The 16858-nt window shown below is 36.9% G+C and overlaps 1 protein-coding gene across 2 annotated transcripts; it reads right to left on the reverse strand.

Annotated features, from left to right (window-relative positions):
• Positions 1–2478: 2478 nt before the first annotated feature.
• LOC136251107 (FAD-dependent oxidoreductase domain-containing protein 2-like) lies at positions 2479–15217 on the reverse strand. 2 transcript variants are annotated; one of them, XM_066043494.1, is made up of 7 exons: positions 14553–15217; positions 14322–14367; positions 14210–14272; positions 9925–9997; positions 9661–9764; positions 7757–7826; positions 2479–2712 (listed from the first exon to the last, which is right to left on the reverse strand). In XM_066043494.1, coding segments are annotated over exons 1-7 (498 nt in total). In that variant the 5' UTR covers positions 14694–15217; the 3' UTR covers positions 2479–2711. The 2 variants fall into 2 exon arrangements, with proteins under 2 accessions (XP_065899566.1, XP_065899565.1); XM_066043493.1 differs by lacking the exon at positions 2479–2712 and adding an exon at positions 5734–6024.
• Positions 15218–16858: the final 1641 nt, after the last annotated feature.

Raw genomic sequence — 16858 nt, forward strand, 5'->3', positions numbered from 1 at the left:
AATGAATAATGAGCTGCCCACCTGCATTGGTTTAGGTTAACTTCCTGATCTGAAGCATGTCATATTTCATAACCACAACAATCACATATATACTGCATCCAAACATGGATGTGAACATTTCAAATAATATTATATAAAATAACTACAATTGTTTCTTTGACAATAAGATTATGTGGATTTACAACAAACAGCTTGCTAGTACTCAATTAATTTATATTCATTCATACTGCTTGTTCAATGAAGGTCATTATTAAGTATTAAGCTATAGTGAAATTTATACCACTGTAGCATTTCTTTTGTTATTTTTGCTGAGAGTGAGTGTGTATAAGTGGTATGATAGTATTAGTGGCACTTATAACAGTTTAAGGGAATGTACATTATGGCTGTTGAAACAACATACCTACCTCACACACCAATATTTGATTCTATGGGAGTTTTGTATCCACACATGTCATATTTGTTTTATTCCCTTCAGTAAACCTCCAAAATTATATCACTCCACACTTTGCTGCATGCTCAACGGAGAGTGATTACAGGGTCTATCCAGAAGAACACTTGACATCATAAAATATGTACAATTATGACAAGACTGAGGCTTTTTGTGATGCCATGTTAGAGAAATGGCTTGAGGTCTCTGCTAGTTGGAGTACTAAGTGTCATCCAGTTATCTGCTGAGTCCAGTAATCATCCTGCTGAATGAACTATAGCTGCTATACCTTGCATTTGTCCTTCTATATAGTGGCTGAGCAGGTCTTTATATTATCCAATAGGGTGGCCATGATGAATAAGACATACAGTCTTGATGAAGACACTTACTTGGCTGCCAGATCAACCAAAGAATTATACACCAATAGTTCTCATACAGCATCAAGAACACCGTACTAGAAAACAAGATAATTAATTGGCAAAACTAATCCAAACAGCTGTGATATATTGACTCAGCAGCTAGTTGGCTTCCCAACAGAAGTTAGACAGTAAAGAGACAGTACAACATAATACCAGCACTGTAGGTTGCATAACTATTAACTCCATTAGAGGAAACGGACAGTCCAGTTTGTATTAATATTGAAGGTGCACCTGTAGCATAGGCAAATGTGCTCTAGATGCATGTACCTCTAGATCTGAGGCAACAAAATTTATGCTATATACAAATAAATTTATTGGGCTCAGCTGTAGACTGCACCATAACATGGCACTAAACAGGATGGTGAAGAAATTACCAGTTAGCCATGTTGAGACAATAAAACGTTTATGGTTCTTTATGATTAACTATCCAATCTTTCAGCCTCCATGGCCAGTTCTTGCTTGCAAACTCATGATCATTATCATTATATTATCTTTCATACAGTTGCTTGCTACTTGAATTCTGCTGTTTTGTGCAAAAGAAAGTAAATGTGTCCTGCAATGGGCTCTTAATAGCAATAAGGGACAGCCTATACACAACAATACTTGTGTCTGAAACAGTCATTGCCAAGGCATTCTTTATAAAATTTTAAGATGAAAGTGCTCTCACAGTGAAATGTGTCATTTAATTTCTAAAGTTGCAATAGAAATTTCCCATCACAATGATAATCCATAAAACTCTGTAAAGTGAAACTTTTATATCAGAATGGTGTAAGGGGTAGAATACTGAAATACAGTCTTCCTGTGTTGATTCATGAATAAATAGGCTGCATGCTTGTGGTATCAAATGTATGAATTTATAAGGATAAGCACCAAGAAAAGAAAACGAATGCAATCCTTTTCCTTATCTAAAAGTTTTGATAACCACTGAACACAAGTCATAACATACAGGTGACTGCATAAGTCATCAGGGGATAACAACTATTTTCTACAATAACAGTTGCTGTATAGAGGGAAACTTTGGCAGGGGATAACTTTGGTGAATAGCAAGCTAAATTGCACTTGGCAAAATAAACTTTGGTGAATTCAAGCTCAATCTTTAGCTATAAAGATGTTAATCCGAGGTGCTATAAGTAATTGGCTAAACTTTGGCAAAGTTGTAGCAAATCGCCTCTATATACAGTACTCTTATCCTGTCAACTATAAGATATCATAATTGTTATCAACCAAAAGCAAAAGGGTGGGATAAAAGTCAGGCAAAAAACCTACTAGCCACAGTGTTGGGTTTAATTGCTCTATCTCACTCTGTCAAAAGACTCAGAACAGTTGAACCAAGAGTTCATAATACAAGTAAGGGATCTTACTTATATTATGAACGTTTGCTGGTACTTTTAGGAGTTCAACCAAGAGTTCATAATACAAGTAAAGGAGGTTGAGCTCAGTAAGACCAATAAACACTACTGCCATGTTCAATCAGAAGAAGTGCATGGGTTACAGGTTCAATTCAAAGTCCTTTATTCAAATTTCTCTTGGGATTTAAGGATATTATATACACTTCATTTTTTTTAGGTATACAGTTTCTGTGTGACAGAATGGCTATTAGATATACCATATGTCTGTAGCCAAACTATATACTACTGGACAAATATTCATGTTCTTTACTACAGATTTACTAATAATTTACTAATCTATTTAAAAATAAAAAAATACAGTGCAAAACTAGAAGTCCAACAACGAAAGTTAAAATAGAATCTCTACACAAAAACATGGAGTACATTACACATAGTATACTATATGTTCACTGCATTAGATTGAAACAAAATTCTGCTAATGTGGCATTGAACCGAGCTGCACCAACAGTTTGAGCATCTGCAAATAAAAATTCCACACATAACTTTATATTAGAGAATTTTACAGTAGCACAATAAACTATAAAATGCATCAGTATAAGTGCACAATAGTTTTTCATTTTATTATTATAACTATCATATGCACCAAAATCAGAAGCTGTTTCCTTGTTTTTTACTAATTTAAAAGTGCCATAGTTTATTTACAGCTAAATCATACTTTTAATGAAAACAAGAAACACAGAAGGTTCTGGATTAACAATAGATACAACATGTCATTATCTAAAACCTTATACACAATAGCAAACAGGTCCCTTACCATTAGAGTAATACTGCTTACAACATGGTGGTACATTACTGCCATGAGTGAGGACATACTGCAGTAAAAAGTGTGGCTTTATTAAGGCATGAAAAATAGAGGGCAGGGGCGGATCCAGAGTTTCGAAAGAGGGGGGGCACCTTTCTGAAAAACAGTTGAAGACCAAAAAAAACTTGCTGAAAACCAGTTGAAGACCAAAAAAACTTGCTGAAAACCAGTTGAAGACCAAAAAAAAAAAAAAAAAAAAAAAGGTCACAACAATAATAGCTAGTTATCCTTACCAACTATATCACATCTGTTATGTAAAATAAAATTCTATTTGTAGCTTCATAGGTAAGCTACACTGCCTCATGAACATTGTGACTGCTTTATTAGAGTAATTGACTGCTCTATTAGAGTATCTCGATCTTGTATGCAATTTCTTGAAGGGGGGGGGGGCATTTGCCCCAAATGCCCCATCCTGGATCCGCCACTGGAGGGGTATACCACTCACCTGGAAGCAAACTTCAGTTGGAAAGCTACGCAGATCAAGATCAAACACTGACTCAATGAACCTCCTTAATGGAATAATGTGACCTCGACAAGCAGTCCTATAGTACAAGAATCGATACCAGCTTTACTAACACATTTTTACATGTCACCAGAACTTCATTTCTGCGTGATGAATAACACACTATATCCGTTAACAATTCAAATAGATACCAGTACAATGTTTTATGTTCACATTCTGTTTTACTCGGTCTCATTATCCAATTATACATACAAAATACTTGTACTCTTACAAGTATACAAAATTTTACATTTGAGTATAATTATATGGATTATGAAGCAATGAAAGAAGAGAGGTTATCTACTTTTACATTATTTGTAGGTGTGAATGTCTAGCATATTATAGGTCATGAGATATGATGTTTGAAGTTGTAGTTTTCCCATACATTGTCTATGTCTACATGAAGGGTAAAAGGTACACAATACCCTTCTGGGTAATCACATACATAATGTGTGAGAATTCAAAATATGTTATATATTATGACCTATATACTCTATAGAGATTATTTTTACTATTCACGCCTACAATGTAAAATGATGCAAGATTTTTGAATTTGTGGCATTATCTATAATGTGGTTGCCCAGAAGGGGCAACTGTTGCCCTTTCACATAGATGATATATGAGAAACCACATATATATTCATACCTACATGTAATGCAAAATTCAGGTTGCTAGGGGCAACATTATAAAGGCGCATGTGTTATTATGAAAATTGTATATTCTGTGAATGTGTGTGCCCTGACTATCAAATACTCAGTCACAAAGTGACCATTCTGCTTCGTTTTCAGTAATGTTCAACCTGTTATACAGCACTACAAATGAAGAACAGTATGAGTGAAGTGCATCTGCAATCCACTCACAACAGAAACTACGACTGAATGCGCATACCCTGACTGGCAATTACTGAATAGCAAAGTGATCATTTCACTTCAGTTTTAGCTATACTCCATCTACTATACAGCATTACAAACAAGTTAAGTCTCAGCAATCAGTCCAGTCATACTATGGAAATTATAACACCGAAACCATGCCACAATACTGCAAATCAACATCTATGAGGTAGCAGAGAAAGAAATAGGACACAAAGGAGGACAAAGGTAAGGCATGTATGCACTGGGCAAAAAGACACATCTTGGGTTGAAGCAATGTTTGACAGTGAACACATCAAGCCTGTACCCTTAACCATAGCCAAGTTATCCTTGGCTGGAGGCATCAGTTAGTCAGTTGGCAGAAAATTATAAAAAAAATATTTTTAGACACTTGTTGGAAGAGTTTGGGGTCGCTCCTAATCAATACTGCCAAGCTGCTGAAAAATGAAGCTGGTTTTAGAGTGATATTTTTGACCAGAAAAGAACATTTGATTTGGTGTAAGTCACCAACTATTAGTAGGCAAATATCAACACTTGTAAATTACACAGACTATGGAGTATATGAAGTTACGTTGTATTGGAAACCAGTATGCTTTTGCATCTAACCTGAATATCTCTAGAACGGCTGGCCTCATCTTCATAAAACTTCTGTGAAACTAAGGACTGTATGAATATTCTACAAAAATTCACAATGGACCAACAAGGCACCAGAGAGTTACTCACAAATTCATAAAGTCTGCCGATAATTGGTCAATCACTGAAGTACAGAGTGCCAACAATACATTTCTCATGCTGATAATTGGCACATGATACACTTTATGATTTCACTTATAACATGATGAACACTCATGTGAGATAATTAAAATTAAATGCGCTATGGGACTGAAGACTGCTCTATTGAATAGTTCAAACTGGAAGTTCATACATCATTCCAGTGAGGAATTACATTCATTAGACAAAAAATGATGCCCACAATTGGTGACTTACACTATGACAATCCTGACGTGATTTTAATTTGGCAAGTGTCTTTGATTTGCCAAATTAAATTCCTCACCAATTAATCCATGTGGCATCTACTTTCTTCTCAAAAAGGTTGTTATGTTGTTACATCTTATGATACAAATGTCCTCAGCATTGTTTTATAATCATACAGTACAGTAGCGCTGTATAGTAGGGATCATGTAGGTTTGGGCTATGAATAACTGGCAATCAACTTGAACAGTCCACCATTAGTTATGTAGTGCAATAGTGCTACCCAAAGTCATTAAAACCCTTTAAGGACTGCAGTAATTTACGCAGTGCCTACCCACAAGTTTTATGAAATTTGTGTATTCTGTTACTTAGCAAGTTTGTAGCAACACCAAAATCCCAGGAAGTAGTAAGGGCTTATGCAAACTGTAATACAGATTCGCCTATCAATAATAAGCAGAAATATCTAAGTTATAAGTGTGTAGAACTTACCATTTTCAACTAGCAAAGCAATTTGTTAACACTGGTGACGATATGTCTTCTTCGCGATGCGATCTGTTACAAGCCATCACTTTACTCCTTTTAAAGAATGCCATCACATGATCTTGTATATCATTAGATGCATCTCTAAATGAAAAGCGCTGTGAAATTTATTGTAGCTTGATACCAGCACAACAAGGCAAAAGTTATGGACGGATTTGTACAAGGTTAGTTTTGTTGTTGTGTAAATGAATCCCCTACTAATGGCGAACAAAATTGTCTTTGTTTAAAGCCCATAGCTTCTAATACTGCGAAGATATAGCTCTTTGTTTACTGCTTATTATCTTGGACGCACATATACAATGCTGGGCTTTCGTGTAAGGCTATATTTGGACGTACATGTATGATGCTGTTCCTTAAAGGGTTAAACTACTTTTAATAAAGACTTTCCTGAAAGAATTACAGTAGGTTTGACCATAAGCATCAGTCAAATAGTCAGTATAACCATCAGTTGGTTAGGCATTCACCAAGATTATCTTTGCTTGGTTTAGGAACTGACCAAAGCTGATTTGGGATATTTTAAGGAATGAATTTACTCAACCAAAACTACAACCAAGCATGGTGTGTACATAGTACAAGTTTATAAGTGATACATACATTTATTGGGAAATCTGTCATCTGGTGATCTGTGCAATTAAACAGTAGTACAGTAGTTGAGGCAAAGCAAATGTGCAAGAAAGTTGTCCACATAAATTTATCATAAAGTTAGTGCATGCTAGGAGGGGACAAAGACATCAGTGTGGAAGTACTCCATAATGGTAATCATCTACTTGTAAGGAAAATGGTATCACGCAAAACATTTTCTATGGAAGTACTAACAGCGATATAATATTGATAGAGTGCTGTATTTGGCTAACTACATCAGGCACTAATTATCTAAAGGGGAGATTGTGTACAAAATTAGGTAAAACTATCACATTACTACTACACGAATTAATATTCAAGAAACATCTTAAAGAAATATAGTCATTACTCACATGGGCATATAAATCATGCTTCTAAATACTGCCAATGGTAAAATCTAAGGGACTATATCAATGACTAATATCCTCATATCAACTATTGTATTGACATTGATATGTACACAGAACCCAGGTACATTATAATTTCCCCAAATATATACATATACACATGGATGTGAAACATACTACACTACAGGGATGATTTTAGTTTCATTGCAACCAAACAATGAAACTGTTGTAATAAATTCTTCTACACAACAGGTTTAGGAAAAGCTGCCTGTGTGTCATCTCTAAATACATACGTATGTAGGTGGAAGAACTCAAAACAAAGGGTACTCTTTGAATGAGAAATTTTATAGTATTATAAAATACATATCTCTTGCATAAGCAATACATATTTGCCCCTACAAATCTATTTAACACTTCAGAGTTTAAACTCGGGAATAACAGATGTTAAAAACATATAGTACAGCTGTACAACTAGTAACATTTGTCACTGACTGACCAATGGAAATGTCATAACAATGTTATACTCAGACAGACAAGCAACAAGGTGAAATCTAAGGGAATTCTCAATGATGTAAGGAACACACAAAAGCAAATGAACAGTGACAGTAGGTATAGGTTTCTCTGTTCTAACATTACATTAATTTGTCTGTTGATATGTCTATATAGTATAACTAATTATGCCTTCTGCCACTTAGACATGTATGTACACAGAAGTCCTTTTATAGTTACATGTTGGAGAAGTGGTTTGAATGGACACCTCTGCTAGTTGGAAGAAGTTATTTATGCTGTTTATTTGGGTCGTTAATTTTGCTTAATCATAATATGTTTATGTATCAGTTAAGACTTACCAGTTAGTTTCAAAATCCTCCACCACATGATGATACTTGTCAGCCTTGGGGATATCTTCTAGGAACACCCCTGGAAGTGAAATAGTAACTGAGTAAAGTTTATGTTTCTATATAAACTATTAGTTCAGTTCTGTGATTTCTAGTATTTGGGGAAATGGTACAAAATTATGGGAAATATATTAAATATCCCATATGGAACAAACTAAACATGGTTACCAGGAAACTGACCAGGAAACTGAAAAAGATTATGGCAATAATGAGGTCTGTACATTTCTCATATAAAAGCCGAATTCAAATAAATGCCAGTCTTGATTATAAGTCAGGGGAGCTTCCAGCATACAGCAAAAATAAATGCCTGCACGGTTAACAGAGCTTACTATTAGTGGTCCATTGCCTGCTGGTGCTTCTTCAAACTTTTCAACATTATGTTCATAGGGATGATGAGTAATCATATGAGTAGTCTGCATGCATGGAGATCTGTATCTGTATCATAGTTACTATGTACTGTTTGAAAATTGTTATAGGCCTTTACAACACTTTTAAAAGTTACAACACACTGCATAACGGCTTTCTATGCTTATTGTTACAATGATTGTGTTCTTCAATTTCTTTGAATACTTAGGGTGCAATGTCTGCCTCAAATAAAGACCTAGTTCATGTAAAATTTCTGAGAAGGAAATAAAAAAACCTGGGCTATTTATATGAGGAAATATTATATATCCATGATATTCGCTAATACATACATACAGGGTGTATGTACATATGATATACTGGGGATTTTCCAGTATGTCATCCTAAAAATTTGTATTCAAGCAAGATTTAAATATCTCTTTGTCCTGTTAATGTGGATAATTATGAGAAAGTAATGCTCGTTGTGATTGCACTATCAACTGTAAATGGCCCTCCAGCCACCTGTGTTTTTATGGATAACAGATTGTAAATCCTAGTAATATATACACATGTTAAAAAATCCAAATAAATTATTTGTTAACTGCAGTTGAATTTACCAAATTCCACCAAGGTATATTTTTGGGACTATACATAATCTCTGCAGTCTGATGATGATAATAATGATAATTAACAACCTCTGGGTCCAAGAGCTATACTTTTGTGGTTGACAATGACATAAAGTTTAAGGATAGGAGTTGGTTATTTATTATCCATGCAACACAAAATAACATGAAATATGAGTAGGGACCCGTCGATTTCGCCAGCAAAATTTTTGGCATAATGGGTGGGTAAAAGCAATGAGCAACATGCTGGCAAAATAGGTGCAATTTCTGTGAAGTGGACATAAAAATTGCACAAAAGATCGAGATACTATAATAGAACAGTCAGACGCGCTAAAATATCGACAATGCATAGCTAATTGTTACTGGAACAACAAGTGACAATCGAGATACCTAATAAAACAGTCACACATGTTAAGCAATATTAGCTAGCTTCTTGCTTTACATGTTAGAAGTAATTGCTGATCAAGATACTCTAATAGAACAGTCACTTTAAGGTAAAACTGTAGCTTTGCAATTGGAAATATTCAATTAACAAAGATCAGTGCTGAGCAAAATTTATAATTCTTGAGCAAAATATGGAGCATAATAGGTGAAAAATAAAAGAATTGCTGGAAAGAAAAATAGGTTGAAAAAAAAAAGCAAAATAGACTGGTCCCTAAATATGAGAGACCATGATGTTAACACTAGCAATGGCTGCCTAAAGTCTAGTTTATTGACTACACACTATACTACTTCCCTACAGAAATGGTGCTGCCCCTGATTCTATCCTATCTGTGACATAATACACAATATATTATGTAGTAAAATACTACTGAAATAATATATATATATATACAGTATAGCTACATACTTATGTATACATAGGCATTTGGCACCACCGTATAAACATACTTTCTATTGGTTCTTTGTAGTAATACAACACAGGGTGAAGAAAGTTGCTTTTGTCTGCACTAGAAGCATCTCCAATAGCCCTATCCTCTGAGAGGACATCTTTACTGTAATATACTACTAATGGGACATGCTGACAATGCACACACACACACACACACATACACACACACACACACACACACACACACACACATACACACACACACACACACACACACACACACACACACACACACACACACACACACACAAACACACACTCACCCTGGTCCTGAGTAGTTCGCTCCATACTGCATGTTGAGAATGATCAGTCTTTGTCCATCATGTCCAGTCATTTCTAGGAATATAGTGTTTCACTGATGTATCAAGACACACGGTAGTGTGTCGTGCGGCCCAAGAAGCCGGCGCGCAACCCCGTGAGTATATTGACAGGAAGAAAGAAAACGCAATTTTCGCACCTCCGTAGCTCTGTGATGCCTTGATGAAACAAGACAAATTTTGCTGTGTACATTCCCTCCAACTTCAGCACTCCACATTCCAAATTTGAGCGAAATCGCTTCAGGAATTCCTGAGATATGCGACTTCAAAAATTGGCTTAGTTTCTTCGTTTTTTTTTTCTTCTTCTTATTTTTCTTCCTCTTTTCGCACACTTACAAAAACTGCTATAAAACGCGAACGCGTTATCCGATTGCCTTGAAATTTGGCACACAGAAGGGGGGTATAAAGGCGCATCTCTGTACCAACTTTGGCTGGAATACCATAAACAGACAAAGAGTTATGAGCGATTATGCACGAAAAATAACACCAATATGTTGTCACGCCTACAGGGTAAACCGCGTATGGGAAGAAGCTGAAAATCGGTGGGTGAATAGGTTAACTATTGAATCTCAAACCTTTTGTGGTTTGAAAGAAATCGAGCTAAAAACCAGGAAGATACAGCGAAAAAATCAACAGTGTGTAACAATTACGCAATCGAGATTAGCTAATTTTTTATTATTATTATTATTATGCTTGCCACGCCTACCAGATAAACCACTTGGGGTAATGCTTTGAAAATCGCTGTACAGATGGAGTTATCATCTTAGAAAGGCTCTTCAATGGTGTAGAAAAATCAGACTTAAAGCCACGGAGTTATAACACGAAATCCAACTTGGTGTAGCAAGTTGCGAGATCGAGATACTCTAATAGAGCAGTCATCCTAATAGAGCAGTCACCCTGAACAGAATTCAAGAGATCAGTTAGAAATAAGTAACCTGTATAGAGATCAGCTACAAACAAATCACCCTGTAGAGAGTTCAGCTACAAACAATTCACCCTGTTCAGACATCATTTAGAAGAAGTTTTCTTGTAGAGAGTTCAGTTACAAACAAATCACCCTGTTGAAAGATCAGCTAGAAGATGTCACCTTATAGATAGTTCAGTTACAAAGAAACCACCATGTAGAGAATTCAGCTACAAACTAGTGACCCTGTAGATACATCAGCTAGAAGAAGTTACCTTGTAGAGAGTTCAGCTACAAAGAAACCATTCTGTAAAGAGCTCAGCTGCAAACAAATCACCTATACAGAATTCAGCTACAAACAAATCACCCTGTAGAGAGATCAGCTAGAAGAAGTTACCTTGTAGATAGTTCAGCTACAAACAAATCATCCTGTAGAGAGATCAGCTAGAAGAAGTTACCTTGTAGATAGTTCAGCTACAAACAATTCACCCTGTACAGAGCTCAGTTAAAAGAGGTTTCCTTGTAGAGAGTTCAGCTATAGACAAATCACCCTGTAGAGAGATCAGTTAGAAGAAGTTACCTTGTAGATCGTTCAGCTACAAACAATTCACCCTGTAAAGAGATCAGCTAGAAGAAGTTACCTTGTAGAGAGTTTAGCTACAAAGAAACCATCATGTAGAGAATTCAGCCGCAAACAAATCATGTATAGAGAGTTCAGCTACAAACAAATCATGTATAGAGAGTTCAGCTACAAACAAATCTCCCTGTAGAAAGATCAGCTATAGAAGAAATCACCTTGTAGAGAGTTCAGCTACAAAGAAACTATCATGTAGAGAGTTCAACTACAAACAAATCACCCTGTAGAAAGATCAGCTATAGAAGAAATCACCTTGTAGAGAGTTCAGCTACAAAGAAACCATCATGTAGAGAGTTCAGCTACAAACAAATCACCCAGTAGAAAGTTCAGCTATAGAAGAAATCACCTTGTAGAGAGTTCAGCTACAAAAAAACCACCATTTAGAGACTTCAGCTGCAAACAAATCACCCAGTAGAAAGTTCAGCTATGAACAGATCACCCTGTTGAGAGTTCAGTTAGAAACAAGGAATCCTGTAGAGAGATCACCTAGAAGTATCGCCTTGTAGAGAGTTCAGCTACAAACAAATCACCTGTAGAGAGTTCAGCTACAAACAAATCACCCTGTAGAGAGATCAGCTAGAAGAAGTCGCCTTGTAGAGAGTTCAGCTATAAAGAAACCACCATGTAGAGAATTCAGCTGCAAACAAACACCCTGTAGAGAACTCAGCTACAAACAAATCACCCTGTAGAAAGATCAGCTAGAAGAAGTTACCTTGTAGGGATTTCAGCTACAAACAAATCACCCTGTAGAGAGTTCAGCTGCAAAGAAACCATTCTGTAAAGAGCTCAGCTGCAAACAAATCACTTGTACAGAATTCAGCTACAAACAAATCACCCTGTAGAGAGATCAGCTAGAAGAAATTACCTTGTAGATAGTTCAGCTACAAACAAATCACCCTGTAGAAAGATCAGTTAGAAGAAGTTACCTTGGAGAAAGTTCAGCTACAAAGAAACCATTTTGTAAAGAGCTCAGCTGCAAACAAATCACCTGTACAGAATTCAACTACGAACAAATCACCCTGTAGAGAGATCAGCTATAAGAAGTTACCTTGTAGATAGTTCAGCTACAAACAAATCTCCCTGTAGAGAGATCAGCTAGAAGAAATTACCTTGTAGAGAGTTCAGCTACAAAGAAACCACCATGTAGAGAGTTCAGCTGCAAAGAAATCACCCTGTAGAAAATTCTGCCAGAAACAAATTGCCCTGTAGAAAGATCAGTTAGAAGAAGTTACCTTTTAGAGAGTTCAGCTACAAAGAAACCATTCTGTACAGAGCTCAGCTGCAAACAAATCACCTATACAGAATTCAGCTACAAGCACATCACCCTGTAGAGAGATCAGCTAGAAGAAGTTACCTTGTAGATCGTTCAGCTACAAACAATTCACCCTGTAGAGAGAGCAATTAGAAGAAGTCACCTTGTAGAGTGTTCAGTTACAAAGAAACCACCATGGAGATTTCTGTAATCAATATAATATTATGTGACCGGATTTGCGAAAAGGGGTCTTCCACACACATCCAATTCCGTAACCGTTGGAGACCATAACTCAGTGTTCAAGTAACATATTAACCTGAAAATTTCACCACGTATTCAGCTATAGTGGTGCTCACCACTGTCCAAAATTCAAGGCAATAGCTCTTTCCAATCTAAAGTTATCAATTGTCAAAGTTGGCAAATTGGATGTGTGTGGAAGACCCCTTTTCACAAATCCGGTCACATATGTATTATACAGTATATATAATTTGTACATTTACTGATAAAATATTTAAAGTACATCTACTTCATCTTTTCTTCTTCCTGTAGTAAAGAAAAAAACATAGGTTAAAAAAGTCCCAAAGCTGGCCATAGGCCGGCTTTGGGGTATACAAATACAAAAAGAAATGAAATCTAATCCAAAACAGCCAAGCTGTAAAAAAAGTGCGCGGCCCTCAGAAAGGCTATGGTGAAAAAAGATGTGAAATCCCAAGGTGGCGGCCAAGAAATGGCTGTGATGGTAGGTCAATGGTAAAAATTTTAATAACGACAATTCAGGTGAATTTTTGTGCCGCTTCACAAAATTTACCTAAATTGTCATTATTAAAATTTTTACCATTGACCTACCATCACAGCCATTTCTTGGCCGCCACCTTGGGATTTCACATCTTTTTTCACCATAGCCTTTCTGAGGGCCGCACACTTTTTTTACAGCTTGGCTGTTTTGGATTATATCGACTTATGTTGACATACAAGCAACCGTGGGGAAGGAAACTTGAAGTATACATGCTTCAAATAAATTAACAGCATACTAGTTGTTTTGATACTACCCTGCATTTGTAACAATGTACATACAGAGGAATTTGTCTAAGTTGGTCATCTACGGGTTAATATTTCTTGGCCTTATTAGGCAAGTGGCTGCTTTACACTTTACTCAGGTGAAGTGGTGTATAAATGTCTTACTTAAAGTTAGGTTTTATAGAGAGGTAGGTGCCACTAAGAGATGGTTTCCAAATAGATAGACATATAGCACTTATGCATAGACACAACGTACACATATAAAAAAGCAACAGCGAAGCATTCAGCTACCATGCTAGCATGGTCATCTGGGGAACCTGTGCGCTACTCAGGAGCTATGCTGAAGGTGTGGGCACCTGAAGTCCCACCTGGACCTTCATCCATTAAACAACTGGGTAGAAACACACATATGTGCACACACCTTTCAACATGTGCAGAGATGCAATTGGCACTTCTTCCAAGTAGTTTATCATGTTATGTTCTCCTGTATACGTGAAATGTATTACGACTGTGTGGTCAGGCTATATGCTTACCTATTATAGCAACATCAGCTAAAATGTTAAACATCTGATAGATCCCCTGCAGAAATAGACAGTATGCTGTTTATTTGCTGCAGTACTGTGCTTGTTTCTACCACATAAGAGACACTCAGGCTGTTAATGACTACTTGAACTTAGGGAAAACCTTTACATAATTCACTAGCCCACAATACACTACATAATAGAATAAAGGCTCTTAAGTAAACACACAGCAATGTTACTAACAGATGCTTCGTTGATTCTCTTCACAAAATGAGCAACCAAATCAACAGGGCTCAGAGTAATAGATGGCCATGGTACTTTGTGATATCTCCACTCCATGTGCTTAAACAGTGCTCTGGCTAATAGAGAATTGCCAGCATACATTATAAACAAAACATCAGATTTGCAAAAAGGGGTCTAGCTTCCAAACACACCCAATTCTATGAACTTGGAACGCCATAACTTAGTGTTCAATAAATACATTTTTTCCATTTGTTGGTACTCACTACTGACCAAATTTGAAGTCAATTGTTTTTCCAATATGACAAAGTTGGTAAATTATGTGTGTGGGTAACCATCTTTTGCAAATCCGGTCACAAATACAATTTTAAGTTTACAGTATCCATTACAAGTGTCCATATTTTCAAACAACTCAAACCATTAAAATCCATCAACAGTCAATGATTTTAAAATTAGTTATTCTTGAAGCAGAAGCATAGATCTATTACATACTTTAGAAACTGCTTAGAAAGTATGTACTTAGCTAATAATTTCACAATTTTTATACATAAAACTTCCTGTTATATCACCATCGTCCTTTAATGATTTCTGTTGTGTAGAAACAAAGGAGGATGTATACCAGATGGCTACATTGTTGAAACTAACTGTTTATTACAATACCTAAAGTCCTAATGACAGGGCCGGAGGAGGGAAAATTGAGTTGGTCAGGCCATTGACTATAATGTTGAAATTGCTACTATACATGCCAATGAGAGAGGAGCTGTTGCACAGTGTGCGAAGCACACTCTGCAAAGCACACTCTGCGAAGTGCAAAGCACACTCTGCGAAGTGCAAAGCACACTCTGCGAAGTGCAAAGCACGAGCATTCTAGGGGGGTCTGGGGGCATGCCCCCACAGGAAATTTTTGAAAATTAGACACTCAGATATGTGATATTTCACTGCTAGCTAGCTATATAAATATGCTCAAGCCTATCTGTTGTTCTTCAGACTTTCTATACTATGTATAATTGTAGACCTGACATACAGGGGACACAGCATGAAACTTGCTGTATGGTTCATTTAGTTATAGCTAGCAATTAGAAGTTCAAGGGGTGTCTGGGGGTGCAACCCCCAGGAGCTGCAGAATTTTTGCAATTTAAAGGCTTGAAAATCCCTTAAAATTTAAAATTGATGTTAAATTTTAAAGTAAATCTAACTAGCAACTTGCAACTTTCCCCCCAAATTTCACAGGGAACCCATGCAGCATGGCCCCCTTCAGCTAGGATATAATTACTTTACAGTGAATTCACACAGCTACAATAAAAGGCTACACAGCTACGAAATACAGTATACTACTATACTGGTTTGTATGAAGTGAACGGATCATCACGTAAATATACTGGTGGACAGTCACGAGACCAATCAGTATTCGAAAATGGCGCGATTTGGGTGAGACTTAGTCTCGTGCCCAGACCCCACCCACTGCGTTGAATAGGGTCTGGTGACATTCGCAGGAGTTTTGGGCCCTACGCCATTTTTCTTTTCTGACCAATCGGACGCCTTGATTCAGGTACAACGCGATTTGATAGGCTGGAACTAGGAAAATGGCCAACTACAGCTATGGATACAAATGCGTAAACAATATGGCGGCGGGCCCAAAAACATAGCGTAAGTCACCAGACCCTATTCAACGCAGTGGGTGGGGTCTGGGCACGAGACTAGGTGAGACTGAGAGTTTGCTCGGTATCTTGACAGGACGAGTGGGTAGTTGAAGAGGAGTGATTTCTACTCAACATCTCATCTAGATCGCCACCATGTAATGTATGGGTGTACAGCTTCTTGCCGCGGAATGAGTCATCTGGTTTGTCACTGCCAGCCCTTCGCCCAGTAAAAGAAGCCAAGAGAGACAAGCCAAGGAATGCTAATGATTATTTTATGAAGATTGAATTGTGATATGATATAAGTGTACTGGTTTAGAATCAAAGAAGGCACCTGCCTTACACGTGAAACTGTCAGCACACGTGATATTGTACGTAGAACCCACAATCATTTCTGTACAAAAAGATACGAATGCTATGCTGTACTGTAAGGTAATAGACGCTTTGCAAAACCACGCCCACTTTTTAAAAACTATGGTAACCGACCGGCCGCCATTTTCATTGGGGCCTGTACGAATAATTGCGATTGCGCAGCATTGAAATTCGATGTTGACAGCACCTCAAGCAGAGCAGTATTGTTGAACAACAGACTATGGGAGTGTTCAGAGCTTTAAAATTAGTGTTTCTAATTAGATGCAGCTGGTTATCAGGGTTGAACAGGGCGCAAAACAC

This window comes from Dysidea avara, chromosome 3 (genome assembly GCF_963678975.1).
Source record: "Dysidea avara chromosome 3, odDysAvar1.4, whole genome shotgun sequence".
Lineage (NCBI taxonomy): Eukaryota > Metazoa > Porifera > Demospongiae > Dictyoceratida > Dysideidae > Dysidea > Dysidea avara.